Source organism: Oncorhynchus gorbuscha, linkage group LG06, assembly GCF_021184085.1.
Source record: "Oncorhynchus gorbuscha isolate QuinsamMale2020 ecotype Even-year linkage group LG06, OgorEven_v1.0, whole genome shotgun sequence".
Taxonomy (NCBI): domain Eukaryota; kingdom Metazoa; phylum Chordata; class Actinopteri; order Salmoniformes; family Salmonidae; genus Oncorhynchus; species Oncorhynchus gorbuscha.
In genome coordinates, this window is record NC_060178.1 from 17,541,232 (window position 1) to 17,565,690 (window position 24,459).

Here is a 24,459-nt window from a genome sequence, read left to right on the forward strand (position 1 = left end):
GGGTGGGTTGGCATGGTGAAGCGGACTAATAGCTAGTCATCTAGCTATTATCACCTTCCATTGCATTGTAAGTCTTCCAACTTCTAGACAGGAAATGTTCCACCATCCCCTGTGTTTGGGTTACTGGGTGAAGATGAGAGAGATGGAGTAGTAGTAGTACCTGGTTCTGTGCCAGAGGGGGGTTGTGTTTGTAGGCCAGGCCAGCTTTGATTAGGGAGGTCACAGCCTCAGCCCCCCACTCTCTCATTCTGGCATTGGGGTGCTGGCAGACCTGCAGCAGGGAACAGAGGGTAGGCACACACACACAAGCATGGAGAGGGAGATCAGACATCACACAAGCATGGAGATCAGACATCACACAAGCATGGAGAGGGAGATCAGACATCACACAAGCATGGAGAGGGAGATCAGACATCACACAAGCATGGAGAGGGAGATCAGACATCACACAAGCATTGAGAGGGAGATCAGACATCACACAAGCATGGAGAGGGAGATCAGACATCACACAAGCATGGAGATCAGACATCACACAAGCATGGAGAGGGAGATCAGACATCACACAAGCATGGAGATCAGACATCACACAAGCATTGAGAGGGAGATCAGACATCACACAAGCATGGAGAGGGAGATCAGACATCACACAAGCATGGAGATCAGACATCACACAAGCATTGAGAGGGAGATCAGACATCACACAAGCATGGAGAGGGAGATCAGACATCACACAAGCATGGAGATCAGACATCACACAAGCATGGAGAGGGAGATCAGACATCACACAAGCATGGAGATCAGACATCACACAAGCATGGAGAGGGAGATCAGACATCACACAAGCATGGAGATCAGACATCACACAAGCATTGAGAGGGAGATCAGACATCACACAAGCATGGAGAGGGAGATCAGACATCACACAAGCATGGAGATCAGACATCACACAAGCATGGAGAGGGAGATCAGACATCACACAAGCATGGAGATCAGACATCACACAAGCATTGAGAGGGAGATCAGACATCACACAAGCATGGAGAGGGAGATCAGACATCACACAAGCATGGAGATCAGACATCACACAAGCATTGAGAGGGAGATCAGACATCACACAAGCATGGAGAGGGAGATCAGACATCACACAAGCATGGAGAGGGAGATCAGACATCACACAAGCATGGAGATCAGACATCACACAAGCATTGAGAGGGAGATCAGACATCACACAAGCATTGAGAGGGAGATCAGACATCACACAAGCATGGAGAGGGAGATCAGACATCACACAAGCATGGAGAGGGAGATCAGACATCACACAAGCATGGAGATCAGACATCACACAAGCATGGAGATCAGACATCACACAAGCATTGAGAGGGAGATCAGACATCACACAAGCATTGAGAGGGAGATCAGACATCACACAAGCACGGGGAGGGAGATCAGACATCACACAGTACACGAGCACGGAGAGGGAGATCACACGGTACACGCGCACGGAGAGGGAGATCAGACATCACACAAGCATTGAGAGGAGATCAGACATCACACAAGCATGGAGGGAGATCAGACATCACACAAGCATTGGAGAGGGAGATCAGACATCACACAAGCATTGAGAGGGAGATCAGACATCACACAAGGTCACACACGCATGGAGAGGGAGATCAGACATCACACAAGCATGGAGGGAGATCAGACATCACACAAGCAGATCAGGAGAGGGAGATCAGACGGTCACACAAGCATTGAGAGGGAGATCACACATACACAAGCATGGAGAGGGAGATCAGACATCACACAAGCATGGAGAGGGAGATCACACGGTCACACGCATGGAGATCACACATCACACAAGCACGGAGAGATCAGACATCACACAAGCATTGAGAGGGAGATCAGACATCACACAAGCATTGAGAGGGAGATCAGACATCACACAAGCACGGGGAGGGAGATCAGACATCACACAAGCACGGGGAGGGAGATCAGACATCACACGGTACACGAGCACGGAGAGGGAGATCACATGGTACACAAGCACAGAGAGGGAGATCAGACATCACACAAGCATTGAGAGGGAGATCAGACAACACACGCGCACGGAGAGGAGATCACACGGTACACGCGCACGGAGAGGGAGATCACACGGTACACGCGCACGGAGAGGGAGATGCTCCAGTTTCAACTGTTCTGCCTTACTATTATTCAGATGCTGGTCATTTATGAACATTTGAACATCTTGGCCACGTTCTGTTATAATCTCCACCCAAGCCAGAAGAGGACTGGCCACCCCATATGACTCTCTAATTCTCTCTTTCTTTCTCTCTCTCGGAGGACCTGAGCCCTAGGACCGTGCCCCAGGACTACCTGACATGATGGCTCCTTGCTGTCCCCAGTCCACCTGACTGTGCTGCTGCTCCAGTTTCAACTGTTCTGCCTTATTATTATTTGACCATGCTGGTCATTTATGAACATTTGAACATCTTGGTCATTTTCTGTTATAATCTCTACCCGGCACAGCCAGAAGAGGACTGGCCACCCCACATAGCCCGGTTCCTCTCTAGGTTTCTTCCTAGGTTTTGGCCTTTCTAGGGAGTTTTTCCTAGCCACCGTGCTTTTACACCTGCATTGTTTGCTGTTTGGGGTTTTAGGCTGGGTTTCTGTACAGCACTTTGAGATATCAGCTGATGTACGAAGGGCTATATAAATAAATTTGATTTGATTTGATTTGATTTGAGATCACACGGTACACGCGCACGGAGAGGGAGATCACACGGTACACGCGCACGGAGAGGGAGATCACACGGTACACGCGCACGGAGAGGGAGATCACACGGTACACGCGCACGGAGAGGGAGATCACACGGTACACGCGCACGGAGAGGGAGATCACACGGTACACGCGCACGGAGAGGGAGATCACACGGTACACGAGCACGGAGAGGGAGATCACACGGTACACGAGCACGGAGAGGGAGATCACACGGTACACGAGCACGGAGAGGGAGATCACACGGTACACGAGCACGGAGAGGGAGATCACACGGTACACGAGCACGGAGAGGGAGAAAGAGGAAGAGGGGGGGGGTAGAGAGAGAGCGAAAGGGATCTGGGTCAGGGCTGTTCAAACAGTATGTCCACCCGGTGGTTAAAACACTATGCCTGTGATGAATGAAATAATGTCCTTTTCCATTTGACAGACAGATAATCATGAACGCTGTGGCGAGATCAGCTGGCTTTCAACGAGTTGCATTGTTGCTCATTACACTATTCCCCTGGACAACTACCCCAACAGTGATTAAGAAGCCATATTAGCACCTTCCTTTACACCCCACAAGTGTCTGTTATCTACACGTTGCCCAACATGAAACAAGTATGTGACTTGTCTAGAAAGGCTGGCATATCATTACAGCTGATGTATATATTCAGATGTCTGTATAGCAGTGGTCACCAACAGGTCCATCTCCAAGACATTCCTAATCAATCACCAAACATTTCTGTACAAAACCCAATGATAAAGCCTTGAGTTCCTATTATTTATTGTTTCGCGCTGTTGACGGTAGGTGCACTTGATTCAGTAGCCCTAGTGTCCTAGGGAAGGCAACGTGTACCCATTTTTAACGATTTCACGAGCCTGAAGGTAGAACTCAGTCTACCCAGCAGGCCCAGAGAGCAAATCTAGTGCACCTATAGGCCTAATGCAGGCCAATCAGATAGCTCATATCACTGTGTCTGCACAGTTTCCTGGAGCCATAGACCGTAACACACAGCAAAGTTGATAATGTGAGACTTCAAAACCATGACGAGAGAGACTGAATGAATACAGCAAAGAGCTGTTTTTATGAGTAAGTTCCTGTTTAAGTTGTCATTCAGCGCTGTCAACACTTTGTTCAACACTTTTATAGGCCATAAAATGCATGTTTCGATAAACTTTTATTGCTATTATTTGCGGCTTGTGTCTTTTTTAATAACGAGGACTATTCATGCAGTGATGCCATCAGCTGGAAGATGGTGAGTCAGGTGACAGGCAGCCTCACAGCTCCCTCACCTCAGACTGACCATCAGAAGCAGGTCATCAGTCCAGTTCAAAAAATGTAATGAAAAGCTCATTGTTATGCTCACTCAGCTGTGCTTCAAGAAATACAACAAATGATCTATTACAGTGTGATCATATACCTACAATTTTTAAATATAATTTCTAAATAGTCTGAGAAGAACAACAATGGCAGGACAATTCAAGCATAGCCAATATGCAGTGATAATGTATTGGGCTTATATCCTACTGCACAAAACTCATTGCTACAGAACTGTTTACAATTGGTTAATGTTGGATAGGATTATGTTTGAAAAAAGTGTGAAAAAGGGAAGTATAATCGAAGCAATAGATCTCGGTCTGCTTTTTGACCCAGAACGTGATCTGTCCTCAGAGAAAGTTGGTGACAACTGCTGTATAGTATGCATACAAACAAAAACAAAGTTCCAAAAATGCAACTCAAGCGAGGAAATTTAGATCAAACATAACAGCGAAGCAAACATAAATGTGTTGCAAGCTGCACATTGCATACTCTCAGCTCCAACACATTGCATACTCTCAGCTCCAACACATTGCATACTCTCAGCTCCAACACATTGCATACTCTCAGCTCCAACACATTGCATACTCTCAGCTCCAACACATTGCATACTCTCAGCTCCAACACATTGCATACTCTCAGCTCCAACACATTGCATACTCTCAGCTCCAACACATTGCATACTCTCAGCTCCAACACATTGCATACTCTCAGCTCCAACACATTGCATACTCTCAGCTCCAACACATTGCATACTCTCAGCTCCAACACATTGCATACTCTCAGCTCCAACACATTGCATACTCTCAGCTCCAACACATTGCATACTCTCAGCTCCAACACATTGCATACTCTCAGCTCCAACACATTGATTACCAGGCAGAGACACAGGGAATGAGAGCGAAAGCAAATGATTGGGAGGAGAAGTTTCCGAGCTTACCTTCTGCAAAACAGACATGGGTTGCAAAAGAGAGGGAGAGAGAAAAGAGAACGGTTCATTTCAGACAGACCACACACACACACACACACGGTGTATTACTTTTACTACACAGAGGACAGATGCCACTCAAGGAATTAGAAACAGGGGAGTTACTAGCATTACCACGAAATGAAGGGGCTCGAGAAGTATCTATTGAAGTTCTCCCAAAATACCACTTCAATTGACCTGTGTTCAAATACTATTTGAAATATTTCAAATACTTTCAAAGTTAGCTTGACCCTGCCTGGAATGTGAGATGGGTAGTTCCAAGTATTGGGATTATTCTACTGGTCCATTTAAAGCAAGCAAGCTCAATCAAGTACAGATTTGAAATTATAAAAAAATATTATTTGAACCCTGGACTTCACTCCCCACCTCTTCCATTATGATGGTATATAAAGGTCTACAGGTGATCTATAATAGTGAATGGAAGACGTACCTCCAGTAGATGTCCAGTGAGGGGCCTCCACAGGATCTCTATACGGTCCATGTTGACCAGGCCGGTCTCCAGCAGCTTGGCAACAGCAAACAGAGACGGCTCCTGGACACATGACGAGAACAGAACATATGAGTGACTGGTTCGGTGGATATAAGCATTACACATTTAGTAACACAAGACGGCACATACAGAAGATGGGGATGTCATACGTCGTTGCTCTGGCTACATGCACGTATAGTAGTTACCTTGTTAGTTCCATAGGCCATCTCCACAGCCTCCAGAGAGAGGGAGCACAGTGCGTGGATCAGGTGATGCAGTGACACATCGTCTAAGTACTGGGAGCTCTCAAAGAGCCTAGACAGGATGTTGGAGATGACAGGCAGGTCCGTCATCACAGCCGTGGTCAGCACCTGTAACCAACAGACATCAGAGGAGTCAGGTTTGTCTGTTAGGATCCAGCAGAGCTACATACCTTAGTGTGGTGTCTAGCTTTGAAGGCTGAATAGCCAATGAAACCCTACGGAGGCTGTTGCTAATTGATGCAGAGAATTTAACTAATTATAGTGTGACTGTGTAAGGCAGGGCGATCGATTTGTGGTCTTGTATTACCGTGCTTGGCCCCTCTACTGCACGACCAGGCTTCAGAGCACCTCCAACCCCAGGCTTCAGACCTAGGATCCACACTAGGTGCTGGGAGAGGAGAGGGAAGGTGGGAGATAGATAGACAGAACAGGAAGAGTGGAGTGGGTGGTGAGAAAAGTCAGAGTGATTCACTCAGACTACTTCCACTATATAAATCAGAACAACAAAATGTTTTTATGAATTTAAATATTTAGGCTTTAAATATTTAGGCTTGTCAATAATAAAAAATCCCAGCTTGGTTATAATACGGTGTAAAACTGTACCAGTGTGTGTGTGGCAGAGGAGGCTGGTGGGGGGAGCTATAGGAGGACAGGCTCATTGTAATGGCTGAAATTGAATAAATGGAATGGTATCAAACAGGGAAACCAAGTTGGACTGTTCCATTTATTCCATTCTAGCCATTACAATGAGCCCATCCTCCTACAGCTTCGCCCACCAGCCTCCTCTGGTGTGTGGTGGATACAGTATGGTGGAAGTGTACCTGCAGCGTGGCCAGCACCAGCTGCCAGGAGGTTCCCAGCACCACCCCATGGCAGTGGGCCAGGTTCAACAAGGTCCGCATACACTGGATATTCTTAGCTGTCAGCTGATAGATGGAGAGATGGAGTTATGCAACACTACTGTTTGTATGTGTGAACGTCTAACATTTGCTCATACGGTGCCCTCTAGTTGTGGTGTTGTAGTAAATGTTGTGTAGATGTACACTACATGACAAACGGTATTTGGACACCTGCTTATAGAACATCAGTCCAAAATTGTGGGCATTATATAACAGCCTCCACTTCTGGGAAGGCTATCCAATAGATGTTGGAGCATTGCAGCAGGGACTTGCTTCCATTCAGCCACAAGAGCATTAATGAGGTCGGGCACTGATGTTCGGATTTTAGGCCTGGCTCGCAGTCAGCGTTCCAATTTATCCCAAAGGTGTTCAATAGGGTTGAGGTCAGGGCTCTGTACAGGCCAGTCAAGTTCTTCACCGATCAACAAACCATTTCTGAGGCCCCAAAAAGTTGCCACAAAGTTGGAAGCACAGAATCGTCTAGAACAGGGGTGTCAAACTCATTTCGCATCGTGGGCCACATACGGCCTAGGGAGATGTCAAGTGGGCCGGACCATTAAAATTATACCATACTCTGCTATAAATAACCAAAATATCATGTCTTTCCTTTGTTTTGGTGTAAAGAAGCACAAGAACATTAGGAAAATATTGAAATTTAATGAACTATCCTTTTACAAAACATTTCATGAAACACCTCATATTTCCTTAGACAAATGTGCAATTTACTTTTATCATTCACAAATATGCATTGCAACTGATCCCACTGATTGTACAAAGGCACAAAACTTTAATTGGTACTGAAAAATATAGTAATGCACTTTAAGATTAAATTAGACTTTTAAAGAAAGGAATTTTTAAACCACTTACACATACGCATATAAAATCTAAATGTAATCCCTGCGTACACCTTACAAACTAAGGAGAGTGATTTTAAATGTGTAATGAAGAAAGTGTTGCCTGTCCTGTAAATCTGTAAACTTCATACATGAAACATACATACACATACAATACATACTGAAAATTTATGGAGTTGTATGAACAGTAGAATTCCATCACACAACTTTTGTTTTGAAGCTGCTGACTAACATTAAAGTGCACATTTTTTAAATCACCACAGTAAGGATTCATCTTCACAGAGCTGTATTCTTTCAATGCAAACAGTATCTAAGGCAGCATTTTAAAGGTGTTAGTCTAGTCTGGACTTGTATTTGTACCTGAAACTTGGCATCTTTTGGCCTGTACAAGTGCATCAACACCAGGTGTCATGTCCTGACTAGCTGTCACTTTCAGAATGTCATTTAAGTGCTTGTTTGTGAGCCTTGAACGCATTTTTGTTTTATTGATATTCATCACTGAGAAAATTTGGTCACAAAGGTAGGTTGTCCCAAACATGCACAAAATTTTAGCAGCCAGGGCTGTTAATTTGGGGTACCCTGGTAGTAGATACTGATAAAATCTGTCCAGACCTACAGAGGCAAATTTGCCCTTCAAATCTGCATCACACTGCAAATCAATTATCTCTAGCTGAATTTCGACCGGCAGATCAGAAGCTTTAACTGTGAAAGGTGAGCGAAAAACTGAAAATTCTGTCTCAAGTTCACCAAATACCTGAAAACGTTTCTCAAACTCCCGCAGTAGTCCTGCAATTTTGTCTTTGTACCGTTTCATGTCCGCATCAGGTCTGGTCACACACATCTCTCAGACAGGGGAAATGAGCAGGGTTGCCATTTGCCAGTTGCATCTCCCACAAAGTCAGCTTCAACTTAAATGCATGTATGTTGTCAGAAAACTGTGTGACAACTTTTTGCAGCCTTGCAACATTTTGTTCAGATTGTTCAAGTGTTCAGTAATATCAACCAAGAATGCAAGGTCCCGTAGCCATTCCTGAGATTGTAATTCCAACACCGGTTTTCCTTTTTCTCCATGAACTGTCCGATTTCCTCTCGTAGATCAAAGAAATGCCTCAGCACAGCGCCTCGGCTTAACCATCTCACTTCAGTGTGGTATGGCAGGCTGTGGGTAATGTTGCTGTCGCTGAGAAGTTTGTCAAACTGACGATGGTTCAGACCTCTGGACCGGATGAAATTTACACTTGCAACACAATGCCTCCTGGTGCAAAATACAGTGAAATGTCCAGAAACGATCTCCTCCATTAAGGGCTTGTACTTTGTCTTTGAACTTTGTCGCGACACCTGCTTTCTTTCCGACCATGTATTCCTCCAGGCTAATATTGGCAAAAGCTTGTCGCTTCTCGGGAATACAAGTTCAGCCGCCTTCATCATGCATCGTTTAACAAAGTCACCGTCGGAATACGGCTTCGATGCTAATGCTATTTCGCTAGCAATTAGGTAGCTGGCTTTTACCGCTGCTTCACTGACTTCTCGGCTCTGGATGAAAGTTGACTGCTGTTTCCTCAGACCCGCCAGCAATTCGTTAATCTTATCTCTTCTCAGTTGTCCTTGCAAGCCGTCATATTTTTCGCTGTGATGAGTCTCGTATTGGAGTCGAATATTATATTCCTTCAATACCGAAACTTGTTGCAAACACACCAAGCACAAAGGTTTTCCGTGCATCTCTGTAAATAAATAGGACGTGGTCCATTTTTCTTTGAAAATTCTACACTCCTTATCTACTTTTCTCCGTTTGGATAACGACATTTTGGCTAATGAAGGTGTAGCGGAGAGGTAGAGACCAAGGTATTAACAACGTCGTAACAAGCAGCAGATGGCGCATTGATACCGTCTGCTGTTTTCAGTCTGTCTCAGTGATGCGGCTTGTCTTCTACTCTGATGGAAAGAGTGCGCCCCTTAGCGGATAATACATGAATTGCAGCGAATTAAAAATATTAATTCCATGTCTTTTATGCATTTTTTCCACTTTCAAATTATCCTGCGGGCCTGATCGAACCTCCTTGGGGGCCGGTTCCGGCCCGCGGGCCGTATGTTTGACACCCCTGGTCTAGAATGTCATTGTATGCTGTAACGTTAAGATTTCCCTTCACTTGAACTAAGGCCTAGTCCGAATCATGATAAACAGCCCCAGACCATTAATCCTCCTCCACCAAACTTTACAGATGGCATTATGCATTGGGGCATGTAGCGTTCTCCTGGCATCCTCCAAACCCAGATTCATCTATCAGACTGCCAGACGGTGAAGCGTGATTCATCACTCCAGAGAACGCGTTTCCACTGCTCCAGAGTCCAATGGCAGCAAGCTTTACACCACTCCAGCCGACGCTTGGCATTGTGCATGGTGATCTTAGCCTTGTGTGAGGCTATTCGGCCATGGAAACGCATTTCATGACGTTCCCGGCAAACAGTTTGTGTCCCGGCCGTTGCTTCCAGAGGCAGTTTTAAACTCAGTAGTGAGTTCGAACTGAGGACAGACGATTTTCACGCGCTTCAGCACTCGGCGGTCCCGTTTTGTGAGCTTGTGTGGCCTACCACTTCGCGGCTGAGCCGTTGTTTCTCCTAGACGTTTCCACTTCACAATAACAGTACTTACAGTTGACCGGGCAGCTCTAGCAGGGCAGAAATTTGACGAACTGACTTGTTGGAAAGATGGAATCCTATGACGGTGCCATGTTGAAAGTCACTGAGCTCTTCAGTAATGCCATTCTACTGCCAATGTTTGTCTATGGAGATTGCATGACTGTGTGCTCAATTTGATACACCTGTCAGCGATGTGAGTGGCTGAAATAGCCGAACCCACTAATTTGAAGGTGTGTCCACAAACACTAAATACACAAAAGTATCTTACCACTACTGTGGCCTTTAGATGTGGTGTTGTAGTAATGTTGTGTAGAGGTAATCTTACCACCAGAGTGGCCTTTAGATGTGGTGTTGTAGTAATGTTGTGTAGAGGTAATCTTACCACCACTGTGGCCTTTAGATGTGGTGTTGTAGTAATGTTGTGTAGAGGTAATCTTACCACCACAGTGGCCTTTAGATGTGGTGTTGTAGTAATGTTGTGTAGAGGTAATCTTACCACTACTGTGGCCTTTAGATGTGGTGTTGTAGTAATGTTGTCTAGAGGTAATCTTAACCACCACAGTGGCCTTTAGATGTGGTGTTGTATTAATGTTGTCTAGAGGTAATCTTACCACCACAGTGGCCTTTAGATGTGGTGTTGTAGTAATGTTGTCTAGAGGTAATCTTACCACTACTGTGGCCTTTAGATGTGGTGTTGTAGTAATGTTGTCTAGAGGTAATCTTACCACCACAGTGGCCTTTAGATGTGGTGTTGTATTAATGTTGTCTAGAGGTAATCTTACCACCACAGTGGCCTTTAGATGTGGTGTTGTAGTAATGTTGTGTAGAGGTAATCTTACCACTACTGTGGCCTTTAGATGTGGTGTTGTAGTAATGTTGTGTAGAGGTAATCTTACCACCACTGTGGCCTTTAGATGTGGTGTTGTAGTAATGTTGTGTAGAGGTAATCTTACCACCACAGTGGCCTTTAGATGTGGTGTTGTAGTAATGTTGTGTAGAGGTAATCTTACCACTACTGTGCCTTGGGGCTGTACAGAGAGAGGCTGTCCCACAGCCACCACCTGCTGATGAGACTCACTGGAGGAACTGATGATCTGAACACTCTGGCCCTGGATGGAGTAGGCTGAGGAGGACAGGAGAAAACACATTTTATTTGAGTCCACTACAAAAGTAATGATCACAAGGACCAAATCTTTTGTAGGTCCACGATGACCACGGTGACTTTGTTATTTTCTCTTCTTCATGATGTATCTCACAGACAGGCAAACACCCCTGATAATAACACACAAGCCAGTCATTTCCATGTATATACTTCACTGAGTGACTGTGACAAGCCAGCTACATGCTACAGAGACTTGATTTATTAACTCCCTAGCAAACATCGATCCTGCTGAAGCCATTTTGCATGCTCGATCTATCACAGAAAATATGCAAATAGCTTGTGTGTGTGAGACTGTGACCTCCCCGACACATTAATCTTTGTGTTACTAATTAGAGGGAACAAGAAAACAGTTGAGGCACAGCCAGGATTAATGACATATAAGTGGGGCATCACAGTGGTTAGTATGGAGATCACACACAGCCAGGGCTCTAGAGCTTCACACTCTCACAAACGTATACAGAGAGACTTGGGGTGAAAAGCGCATTAAGTGTACAAATAAACAAGTACCACCGGCTTGTCAAGTTCCTCAGAGGCACGTATGTATAATTACCACAGAGCTGATGCAGCAAAGCCATGAGGGAAGACTGCTATGAACGCACACAAACATACGCGCTCACACATGCATGCACCCACCACCCCCACACACGCAGGGTACTGACGTACACGCGCCAGTGTTTCCCCTAGACATTTTTGGAGGGTGCGTGGTAGTGGCCTTGGCCAATGGCGCGGTTTTAGAGGCTGTCTTCTTAGCTGCAGAGACAAAATGTTGCTGTTTTAAAGCTAATTTCTCGCACTTCTACACATTTTGCCACGGAGCGGAGAGAATATATTCAGTTTTAAAGCAAATTCCCTTAACTTCTGTACATTTGGCCATGGCTTATGCCTTGTTCTTATGCTATCGGGCTTAAACATTACAACAAAATCATTGGGGGTCCCATTGTCATCACATTTTTTAAATTTTAGATTCTCCCTGACTGTCTAGTTTTCATGTTGGTGATTATTAGGTCTCACAGATGATCTTATTTAAAAGTATATAGTACCATTATATTTTCTTTATACTTGATATCTTGTTTTAGTGGTTTAAGTTTACACTGAAAAAGTTTTACCTTCCCAAATGTTTAGTAAAAATGTTTTTTTTTTGCAGTGTCGGTTTAGCATCCACGACTGACCCTTGTTAATGTTGGCTGTATTACTGCTGAGGACAGTCAAGGCGTAGTGTGGGGGCAGCGAGGCCTTGCAGATGGCTGTGATGAAGGCGTCGCGGGGCGTCACGAGGCCCAGGCGACCACACAGCGCCGCCACGGTCAGCTCTGCCTTCAGGATGCTCTCTGTCGCAGTCTCATCTGTACTGGAGGGGGACGAGACAGAGGGGGTTATGGGTTTGGAACAAACCTAACTGCCGCAACGTCTTCACTTTTTGCCGCGTTAAAAAAACGATCATAAAACCGTTTCATCTGCAGACTCCTTACACAGCAACTTATGGTCTAGGGACCTTCGTTGCTGGGCGCAGTAGTTTCAACTACTTGTGTTGCTCCTGAACTAAACACTGACCTTGAGTTTCCCCTGTCAAACTATCAAGTTACTTTGAGGGGATACTAAATACCTTTATTTTGAGGGGATAATAAATACCTTTATTTTGAGGGGATACTAAATACCTTTATTTTGAGGGGATACTAAATACCTTTATTTTGAGGGGATACTAAATACCTTTATTTTGAGGGGATACTAAATACCTTTATTTTGAGAGGATACTAAATACCTTTATTTTGAGGGGATACTAAATACCTTTATTTTGAGAGGATACTAAATACCTTTATTTTGAGAGGATACTAAATACCTTTATTTTGAGAGGATACTAAATACCTTTATTTTGAGAGGATACTAAATACCTTTATTTTGAGAGGATACTAAATACCTTTATTTTATAATAATAATAAAATAATATATGCCATTTAGCAGACGCTTTTATCCAAAGCGACTTACAGTCATGTGTGCATACATTCTACGTATGGGTGGTCCCGGGAATCGAACCCGCTACCCTGGCGTTACAAGCGCCATGCTCTACCAACTGAGCTACAGAAGGATTTTGAGGGGATACTAAATACATTTGAGAGGATACTAAATACATTTGAGGGGATACTAAATACATTTGAGGGGATACTAAATACCTTTATTTTGAGGGGATACTAAATACCTTTATTTTGAGGGGATACTAAATACCTTTATTTTGAGGGGATACTAAATACCTTTATTTTGAGGGGATACTAAATACCTTTATTTTGAGGGGATACTAAATACCTTTATTTTGAGGGGATACTAAATACCTTTATTTTGAGGGGATACTAAATACCTTTATTTTGAGGGGATACTAAATACCTTTGAGGGGATACTAAATACCTTTGAGGGGATACTAAATACCTTTGAGGGGATACTAAATACCTTTATTTTGAGGGGATACTAAATACCTTTATTTTGAGGGGATACTAAATACCTTTTTTGAGGGGATACTAAATACCTTTTTTGAGGGGATACTAAATACCTTTATTTTGAGGGGATACTAAATACCTTTGAGGGGATACTAAATACCTTTGAGGGGATACTAAATACCTTTGAGGGGATACTAAATACCTTTGAGGGGATACTAAATACCTTTGAGGGGATACTAAATACCTTTGAGGGGATACTAAATACCTTTGAGGGGATACTAAATACCTTTGAGGGGATACTAAATACCTTTGAGGGGATACTAAATACCTTTGAGGGGATACTAAATACCTTTGAGGGGATACTAAATACCTTTGAGGGGATACTAAATACCTTTGAGGGGATACTAAATACCTTTGAGGGGATACTAAATACCTTTGAGGGGATACTAAATACCTTTGAGGGGATACTAAATACCTTTGAGGGGATACTAAATACCTTTGAGGGGATACTAAATACATTTGAGGGGATACTAAATACATTTGGGGGGATACTAAATACATTTGAGAGGATACTAAATACCTTTATTTTGAGAGGATACTAAATACATTTGGGGGGATACTAAATACATTTGAGAGGATACTAAATACCTTTATTTTGAGAGGATACTAAATACATTTGAGAGGATACTAAATACATTTGAGGGGATACTAAATACATTTGAGGGGATACTAAATACATTTGAGGGGATACTAAATACATTTGAGGGGATACTAAATACATTTGAGGGGATACTAAATACATTTGAGGGGATACTAAATACCTTTATTTTGAGAGGATACTAAATACCTTTATTTTGAGAGGATACTAAATACCTTCATTTTGAGAGGATACTAAATACCTTCATTTTGAGGGGTTACTAAATACCTTTATTTTGAGAGGATACTAAATACATTTGAGAGGATACTAAATACATTTGAGGAGATACTAAATACATTTGAGGGGATACTAAATACATTTGAGAGGATACTAAATACATTTATTTTGAGAGGATACTAAATACCTTCATTTTGAGAGGATACTAAATACCTTCATTTTGAGAGGATACTAAATACCTTCATTTTGAGAGGATACTAAATACCTTCATTTTGAGAGGATACTAAATACCTTCATTTTGAGGGGATACTAAATACCTTTATTTTGAGGGGATACTAAATACATTTATTTTGAGAGGATACTAAATACATTTATTTTGAGAGGATACCAAATACCTTTATTTTGAGAGGATACCAAATACCTTTATTTTGAGAGGATACCAAATACCTTTATTTTGAGAGGATACCAAATACCTTTATTTTGAGAGGATACCAAATACATTTATTTTGAGGGATACCAAATACATTTATTTTGAGAGGATACTAAATACCTTCATTTTGAGGGGATACTAAATACCTTTATTTTGAGAGGATACTAAATACATTTGAGGAGATACTAAATACATTTGAGGGGATACTAAATACATTTGAGGGGATACTAAATACATTTATTTTGAGAGGATACTAAATACCTTTATTTTGAGAGGATACTAAATACCTTTATTTTGAGAGGATACTAAATACATTTGAGAGGATACTAAATACATTTGAGGGGATACTAAATACATTTGAGGGGATACTAAATACATTTGAGAGGATACTAAATACATTTATTTTGAGAGGATACTAAATACCTTTATTTTGAGAGGATACTAAATACCTTTATTTTGAGGGGATACTAAATACCTTTATTTTGAGGGGATACTAAATACCTTTATTTTGAGGGGATACTAAATACCTTTATTTTGAGAGGATACTAAATACCTTTATTTTGAGAGGATACTAAATACCTTTATTTTGAGAGGATACTAAATACCTTTATTTTGAGGGGATACTAAATACATTTGAGAGGATACTAAATACATTTGAGGGGATACTAAATACATTTACTTTGAGGTGATCTATAGGACGGGTTGTTTACCTGGCATCCAGCAGGAGAGAGAGCGCAGCCAGTAGACCACACCAACACGCACTGACCATCTCTTCCCATACCAGATGGGCCCCTGACAGAGAAACACTAGTTAGCAACAGAGTGGAAAAGCAATATACATTTGTACAGATATCTATATTTAAAAATGCTACATAAGCTTTTGCATAGGGATGACAAAAGAGTACATCACCGTGGTAAGCCTACATTGATAAACTCCCTCAGGAAGTGTAGGTACTGGATTGGCCACTAGAGGTCAGACAAGTGCTTCAAAGTTCAAGATTTGCACACCTACAGAATGTCAAGCTAAGATTCAGCACTTTCTGTAGGCCCAGAGAAGCCCCCTAGTCCTAACCCCTGACCCTCATCCCCCTCCCCTCTATTCACCAGGCTCAAGCTGGGTGTTCTGGTCTGGGTTGGCCTCCCTGCGTACAGCCGCCTCCTCCTCCTCCTTGGCCAACGCTCTCTCTATCATGGAAGTGATGCCTCGGACCAGGTCCAGCAGGGCGCTGAAGGCCACAGACATAGCATAACCCTCTGGGATAGACGGGGGCTCCACCTTGTCCAACATCTCCAGACTGGCGGAGGAAGAGAGAGTAATGATGTGAATCAGTGTGTGTTAGTGTGTGTGCAGTTGCTGAGAACCACTTCTCTACCCTGCTGACTGACAACTCTAACAACTCTTTCTCCTGCATCAACAAACCAGCGACTATAACATAAAAACAGCAGCATTGTTTCATCTCCTCATAATTACAGCCAACAGATGCTACTCCCTCCCTCGCATTTTCAGCTATACGATAGTTAAAAATAGTGAATGTGCCCACTCTGGTCTTGGCACATGCTCTCTAGCCAACAACGTGCAGATACAGTGCAGCTAGGTTCAGATACAGTGCAGCTAGGTTCAGATACAGTGCAGCTAGGTTCAGATACAGTGCAGCTAGGTTCAGATACAGTGCAGCTAGGTTCAGATACAGTGCAGCTAGGTTCAGATACAGTGCAGCTAGGTTCAGATACAGTTCAGCAGCTAGGTTCAGATACAGTGCAGCTAGGTTCAGATACAGTGCAGCTAGGTTCAGATACAGTGCAGCTAGGTTCAGATACAGTGCAGCTAGGTTCAGATACAGTGCAGCTAGGTTCAGATACAGTGCAGCTAGGTTCAGATACAGTGCAGCTAGGTTCAGATACAGTGCAGCTAGGTTCAGATACAGTGCAGCTAGGTTCAGATACAGTGCAGCTAGGTTCAGATACAGTGCAGCTAGGTTCAGATACAGTGCAGCTAGGTTCAGATACAGTGCAGCTAGGTTCAGATACAGTGCAGCTAGGTTCAGATACAGTGCAGCTAGGTTCAGATACAGTGCAGCTAGGTTCAGATACAGTGCAGCTAGGTTCAGATACAGTGCAGCTAGGTTCAGATACAGTGCAGCTAGGTTCAGATACAGTGCAGCTAGGTTCAGATACAGTGCAGCTAGGTTCAGATACAGTGCAGCTAGGTTCGTTTACATGACATTATTATGGAACAAGAATATCTGTCAAAGGCAGTCAAGCATTGATCATCATATCACAAGAATAGGACCCTTGATATTTATTGGGAAGCAGCATCAAGCTCATCACCGTGCACTTTCACCACCCTGTTATGTTCATCATAACTTATGTCATCTGTAGCCTAATAAAATGTTATGGTTTCCTGAGTCCTAGTCTGGTTGGAGTGGGAGGACCACACACCATATCATTGCGTGACTCCAAGTTTACTTTAATATGATGGTTATTATATCAATAATTGTTTCCATCACTATTTCGCATATAATTAATTTTACTGACACAAATAAGATCCCACCATGTCGAACGAATAAATGATCTGTTTGGTGTTTATGAAATTGTCCCGAAACTTCCTTTTTCCATCACAACTGTCTTGTTTTTCTTTTATATGGACTTTACTTGCATAAAAATGTGGATGGAAACATGGTTACTGTGTGTAATAATTGGATTGGTGATTTCTATCTAGACAGCAATAGCTAGATATCTAGTGTATGTATGTGTGTATATTACTACTGACTAGGTAGCCTTGGCACTGCCCTGAACACTGACGGTCATGAGGGGGATCCAGGTACCGCGGTACTCAAAGGCAGCCTGTGTGGTTAGACTCCCACCCTGACCTCCTGCGCCTGGACCCCCCTGGGCAGCCCCCTGGGCAGCCCCCTGGGCCCCTGACCCACCTAGGAAGGGGGATAGAGAGATTAGGGAGACACAGAGATAGGGAGAGAGAGGAGGAAAAAGAATGGGCTGTTAGTGTTGGGTTGGAACAAAAGCCTGCACCCTGCAGACCACCCTCCTGAGTTGACCACTCCGATCCTAGACTCCTTCCTTTACCTCACCATAAGTTCCACTACATTATATGTCAAAAGCTATAACACGAAAGGTCAACACTACTGACCGGTGGAAGTGTTGGTAGCAGCAGGATTTCCTGTGTTGAGGACAATAAAAAGGGACTGGATGAAGGAGCCCAGAGCATTGACGATGTCCCTGAACACCTTGGTGGAGTGCTGCTTCATGTCATAGGACAAGCAGAAAGACCTGGGTGAACAGGGGGAGAGGTGAGGGGGAGATGAAGGGACTTAGAAAAGTGGATGGGAGGTTGGGTAGAACATAGAATCTAATAATTATGATTATTATTTAGTGGGTGATTATATTTGTCCTTTTACACACATGCACAAGCATGTATTATATGCATGTGTGAACTGGAAATGTTTTTCTGCAAATCCCAACTCCCCCTGAGACACCCTTGGAGAGTGGGGGTCATGGCCAGGGTCAGCCATTATCAACGGCGATATGTTGAAGTTATGTGGTAAGTTTAGTGATGAAGGTGTGTGTGTAGGGTAAAGTCAGTGTGTGCACTCCTCCTACTCACCGTAGCAGGTGTGGCTGTACACACAGCCGGTGGACTGACTCCACGGCCACAGCTCTAAGCCACTGAGGCTTCTCTCCATCCAGGAACTTCACCAGCAGAGACAGGAAGATCTCACACTCTGTCACCTACAGCAACACAGACAAACACACAACTCAGCTCCAAGCTAACTATCCACACATTTCTGGCTCTAAAATAAGACAACAGGATTTGTGGAAAATTGGAATTTCAACTTACTTCCTAATTTCAAATGGACTTGACCCTAACTATAGTTCTTGCTTTGGCGCTCACCACTAGACTGTAGTTGTGTTTGATGATGTAAGTACAGAGAACACAGTACTTGGTAGTAGATAGCTGTAACTGACTCTCACCAGTAGGCTGTACAAGTGTTTGATAAGCACAGAGACTCACCAGTAGGCTGTAGAAGTGTTTGATGAGCACAGATACCACTCTGAGCAGCCTCATGCAGATGGGGAAGTAGGGTTTTTCTACAGGGGCTGGGGAGGCGGCGCTGCTGTTGCCTTGACGGAACTTGATGTTGGGGGAGAACAGCTTGATGACCAGCGGACACACACGCTCCTTCAGCAGGAAGCTGAACTCCTGGTGCTACACAGGGGTCAGAGGTTAGAGGGCAATGGTTAGAGGGCAATCCCCCACAGAGTTGGGGATCACAGTCCAAATACAAGACACCTACAGTGAGATGAGATGTTGTATTGTATTCTATTTCAATGCAGATAATACTTGATTGTGTTGTATTGCATTGTACCATACTTTACTGCATCATATTGTATTAAGTTGTATTGCATTGTAAAGTATAATACTGTACTGTGTATTCACCTGCAGGAAGACCCTAGGGAAGTCATTGAGGACCGACTCCAGGAGCTCCAGACCAAACGTCCGTGTCATCTCTGTCATCCCTACCAGCCAGTAGGGGGCATCAGCATTTACTAGCTGACATAGGTCCTGGAGGGACACACACAGAAATGGGGATGTAGACATAGGACAGCTGGAGACAGCTACTAGCATTGCCTCTGATACAGTCTGGAAGTATGGGCTCCACATATCTTATGACAGCATGGCTGTTTCATTCCACAAAATTGTTCCCTACCTTACCGTTTTCTACCCCTCGCTTCCCCTCCCTCCCCCTTCTCCTCGTTGCCCCCCTTCCCCTACCCTCGTTCTCCCCTTCCCCTACCCTCGTTCTCCCCTTCCCTCCCCCTCGTTCTCGCCATCCCCCCCTTCCTCTCGCGCCCGCCCTTCCCTATCCTCGTTTCCCTCTTCCCCTACCCTCGTTCCCCCCTACCCCTTCCCGTGTTCTCCCCTACCCCCGTTCCCCTCCCCCTCGGTCCCTCCCCTCCCTGTTCCTCCCTTGCCCTGGCCCTCGGTCCCTCCCTTGCCCTGGCCCTCGGTCCCTCCCTTGCCCTGGCCCTCGGTCCCTCCCTTCCCGCCCTGGCCCTGGCCCTCGGTCCCTCCCTGGCCCTGGCCCTGGCCCTGGCCCTCCCTCGTTCCCGCCCTGGCCCTGGCCCTCGCTCCCGCCCTGGCCCTGGCCCCCCTGGCCCTGGCCCTCGTTCCCGCCCTTGCCCTGGCCCTCGTTCCCTCCCTTGCCCTGGCCCTCGTTCCCTCCCTGGCCCTGGCCCTCGTTCCCGCCCTGGCCCTGGCCCTCCCTTGCCCTCCCTCCCTGGCCCTGGCCCTGGCCCTCGTTCCCTTGCCCTGGCCCCCCTGGCCCTGGCCCTTGCCCTGGCCCTCGGTCCCTCCCTTGCCCTGGCCCTCGTTCCCGCCCTGGCCCTCGTTCCCGCCCTGGCCCTCGCTCCCGCCCTGGCCCTGGCCCTCGTTCCCGCCCTGGCCCTGGCCCTCGCTCCCGCCCTGGCCCTCGTTCCCGCCCTGGCCCTGGCCCTCGTTCCCGCCCTGGCCCTGGCCCCCTGGCCCTGGCCCTCGTTCCCTGGCCCTCGTTCCCTCCCTGGCCTGGCCCTCGTTCCCTCCCTGGCCCTGGCCCTCGTTCCCTCCCTGGCCCTGGCCCTCGTTCCCTCCCTGGCCCTGGCCCTCGTTCCCGCCCTGGCCCTGGCCCTCGTTCCCGCCCTGGCCCTCGTTCCCGCCCTGGCCCTCGTTCCCGCCCTGGCCCTGGCCCTCGTTCCCGCCCTGGCCCTGGCCCTCGTTCCCTCCCTGCCCTGGCCCTCGTTCCCTCCCTTGCCCTGGCCCTCGTTCCCTCCCTTGCCCTGGCCCTCGTTCCCTCCCTTGCCCTGGCCCTCGTTCCCTCCCTTGCCCTGGCCCTCGTTCCCTCCCTTGCCCTGGCCCTCGTTCCCTCGCCCTGGCCCTCGTTCCCTCCCTTGCCCTCGTTCCCGCCCTGGCCCTCGTTCCCTCCCTTGCCCTCCTTCCCTCCCTTGCCCTCGTTCCCTCCCTTGCCCTCGTTCCCTCCCTTGCCCTCGTTCCCTCCCTTGCCCTCGTTCCCTCCCTTGCCCCCTCGTTCCCTCCCTTGCCCTGGCCCTCGTTCCCTCCCTTGCCCTGGCCCTCGTTCCCTCCCTTGCCCCCTCGTTCCCTCCCTTGCCCTCGTTCCCTCCCTTGCCCTCGTTCCCTCCCTTGCCCTCGTTCCCTCCCTTGCCCTCCCATACCACTTTTACTCTACCCTAGCTACACCTCCTCTTCTGATGGGAGAGAGGGTGAATGTTGGGTACAGTGAGAGGTATGGAGGACTGTCTCCACCTGGTGGACGTACCTGGAACAGCATGTAGGCGTCTTTAGCACTGGGCCTCAGGGTGCTAACAGACCTCCGGTTAGTGTTACCCTGGACTGGAGGAGGCTGGTCCACGATGTCTGGAGGAGAGAGGGAGGGAGGAGAGGGAGAGACAACTTTAGAAACAGCTGTGGCTACAAACCTGGAGGGATTAATCTCTCATCAAACAATGACACAAATAAACACTCTCAGAAAAGACCGGTCCAAAACCTACCTCAGGAGGGAAAAGTCACAATTAAATTGTGATTTCCAATCCCAGTTATACTAAACTAAGACGTAGAGTGGAAAGACAGCAGTGTGAAAACTAAAGGGGCCAAACCAAAGCCTCAACAAGTCATGTTATATTCACTGAAGTCATGGGATAAGCAGTTTAGGCAATCTAAGGAGAAACAAATTCCCTTCCCTTCTTCTGTGGCATGGTCAAAGTTAGAGGAAAAGAGGAGGGTTGGAGAGAGGAAGTGGGATTCTAGAATACTGATGTAAAGTTCTGTGGCTGCAACCTCCACCTTTCATCCAAAGTGTACACTTGCGCACTTCCCTTTGTGGGTCTAACAATGACTCAACTCTGAATCAATGGCAAAAAGAAAACAGTAGAGTCCGGGAACTCCATTTCCCATGAGCACTCTGCTCAGACCTTTGAAGCGCTCGTCCTCCGCGACCATCCTCTCGAATACCACGGTGACGACTTGTCTGACGGTGGCGGCGGCTGTGTTGTTGGTGATGTTGTCCTTGGTGAAGTGCAGGCGGAAACACAGCACGATAGCCTGGGAGGGAGGCGGCGAGGAGACACAGGCTCTGTTACAATAGCCAGCCTAACATAGCATCCCACAAAGAATCAAGCCATGTACTGGGTAATACATTCTAAGTGGTATGCTAGTATGAACATTGGAACGTAGTCAGATTTACTAAGGCACACATCTGGATTAACATGTACGTGGAAACCAACTCCCTAGGAAATATGAGACGTGTTTGGGACACAGCATGTACTATCTGACTGTACCTTGAATATATAAAAGTGTCTGCAATGTGTGTGCTGAGTGTACGGTACCTTGGACAGGACTTGGTCATGTACCACTGTGTTGGTGGTGAGCAGCACCAACACAGTCTGCAGGAGCTTCAGTTCCTCCTGCCCGTTTTCCATCAACTGCCACAGCATGTTAATGATGTTCCCAGCTGCAGCCTGATGAACACACACAACACATGGTTAGACATGTAGCCTACTTGTACACCCAGGAGGCAGCGACAGTCACAATTTACTGGAATGTGACAGAACAGAGGAAGTGAGAGGAGCTCTAGAGGTCATAGACACAGACATGTACACACAGATAGACACACGGCAGCAGCCGACCGGACCAGGCAACACCACATCAGGGTCAGGGAGTCACATTGGCATTCTTTCAGCCAACCCCAGCCACTGTGGCACTCTGTGACATTGTCTTAATACCAACACCACCCCCTTAACCCTCCCCCTTCGTTAACAACGATCCCTCGCATCAAGTCGGAGTGGGGTCCAGTTTCCTAGATACACAGCCACAAAGTCCAAATTTGCCTAGATCATAAAAATTGTCTAAATTTAAGGTTAAGGTCAGACATAAGGTTAGCAGTGTGGCAAGGGTTAAGGTTTGGTTTAAAATCTGATTTTAAGATAAATTTTAGAAATAGGCACAATTTATTGGTTAGACTTGTGGCTGTGTTAACTATTGAGGAATGTGCATCCCAATACAACCTTGAGCGAGGCATAGTGCCTTTTCAGCCCTCTATTCAGCCCTCTAAACACCAAATGAAGCGAATCGAGTTGCTAACTTGCGAACGAGTGGTACTCAAAACTCCCATGAAGCTCTGTGACCCAAGGCTAGAAAGTTGCTTCAGGAAAGATGGCTGACAAAAATACTAGGACGGAAGCAAATATAATTTCTTACAACTTCATGCTAAAAAAATGTACAGTTAAGAGGAATATGTTAGTTAATGTAGAGAAATTATTAGGCCTATGCATATTTTTTTGTCATAAAGTTAATTTACAAACAAAAAAAGCTAAAGCATTTCCTGCAAATGTTAGGTACAATTGTGAAAGCTTGCCTTGCTCTTCATAAAAAAAGATGTACAAGTCAATCACTTGCCATTGCTCTTTATTGTAGTAATGTTAGAGATTGAAGCTACAGTGCCACCAGAAAGTGTTCATACCCCTGGACTTACTGCACATTTTGTTGGGGCGGCAGGTAGCCTAGTGGTTAGAGTGTTGGGCCAGTAACCGAGCTAGATTACAATCCATGAGCTGACAAAAATCTGTCGTTCTGCCCCTGAACAAGGCAGTTAACCCAAAAAATGTTTTGTTACAGCTGTTATCTTAAAATATATATTTTTTACTTCTCCCATCTACACACAATACCAATGTCATATTAATAAGCAATTCCAGTGTATATTTGGTCTTGTGTTTTAGGATACGGTCCTGCTGGAAGGTGAATTTGTCTCCCAGTGTTGGAAAGCAGACAACCTAGATTTCCTCTAGGATTTTGGCTGTGCTTAGTTTAATTCCACCTTCTTTGCCGATGACAAGCATACCCATAACATGACGCAGCCACCCCCATGTTTGAAAATATGAAGAGTGGTACTCAGTGATGTGTTGTGTTTGTCTGGAATATAAAACACTATGTTTGGGGCAAAGTACATTTCTTTGCCAAATTTGAGCAGTTTTACTTAAGTAGCTTATTGCAAACAGGATGCATGTTTTGGAATATTTGTATTATGTATAGGCGTCCTTATTTTCACTCTGTCAATAAGGTTAGTATTGTGGAGTAACTACAATGTTGTTGATCCATCCTCAGTTTTCTCCTATCACAGCCATTAAACTCTGTAACTGCTTTAAAGTCATCATTAGCCTCATGGTCAAATCCCTGAGCAGCTTTTCTTCCTCTCCAGCAACTGAGTTAGGAAGGACGCCTGTATTTTTGTAGTGACTGGGTGTATTGATACACCATTCAAAGTGTAAATAACTTAACCATGCTCAAAGGGATATTCAAAGTCTGCTCTATTTT

The 24,459-nt window shown here is 45.4% G+C and overlaps 1 protein-coding gene across 9 annotated transcripts in view; it reads right to left on the reverse strand.

The window, feature by feature from the left end:
* The window catches only part of LOC124037637 (protein MON2 homolog), a 59,555-nt gene that overhangs the window by 16,724 nt on the left and 18,372 nt on the right, over positions 1 to 24,459 (reverse strand). For 3 of the 9 annotated variants that reach the window (XM_046352550.1, XM_046352551.1, XM_046352548.1), the window contains exons 4-22: positions 22,476 to 22,607; positions 22,062 to 22,191; positions 21,410 to 21,507; positions 19,537 to 19,662; positions 19,111 to 19,305; positions 18,703 to 18,827; positions 18,229 to 18,368; positions 17,851 to 18,010; positions 16,185 to 16,375; positions 15,792 to 15,873; positions 12,521 to 12,699; positions 12,015 to 12,101; positions 11,200 to 11,312; positions 6,621 to 6,725; positions 6,107 to 6,187; positions 5,743 to 5,907; positions 5,498 to 5,599; positions 5,020 to 5,022; positions 161 to 271 (exon numbers count right to left, since the gene is read on the reverse strand). In XM_046352550.1, the coding sequence (XP_046208506.1) occupies positions 161 to 271; positions 5,020 to 5,022; positions 5,498 to 5,599; positions 5,743 to 5,907; positions 6,107 to 6,187; positions 6,621 to 6,725; positions 11,200 to 11,312; positions 12,015 to 12,101; positions 12,521 to 12,699; positions 15,792 to 15,873; positions 16,185 to 16,375; positions 17,851 to 18,010; positions 18,229 to 18,368; positions 18,703 to 18,827; positions 19,111 to 19,305; positions 19,537 to 19,662; positions 21,410 to 21,507; positions 22,062 to 22,191; positions 22,476 to 22,607 (2,325 nt within the window). The remainder of the gene's footprint in view (positions 1 to 160; positions 272 to 5,019; positions 5,023 to 5,497; positions 5,600 to 5,742; positions 5,908 to 6,106; positions 6,188 to 6,620; positions 6,726 to 11,199; positions 11,313 to 12,014; positions 12,102 to 12,520; positions 12,700 to 15,791; positions 15,874 to 16,184; positions 16,376 to 17,850; positions 18,011 to 18,228; positions 18,369 to 18,702; positions 18,828 to 19,110; positions 19,306 to 19,536; positions 19,663 to 21,409; positions 21,508 to 22,061; positions 22,192 to 22,475; positions 22,608 to 24,459) is intronic. The other 6 variants (XM_046352555.1, XM_046352554.1, XM_046352552.1 and 3 more) reach the window with 3 other exon arrangements.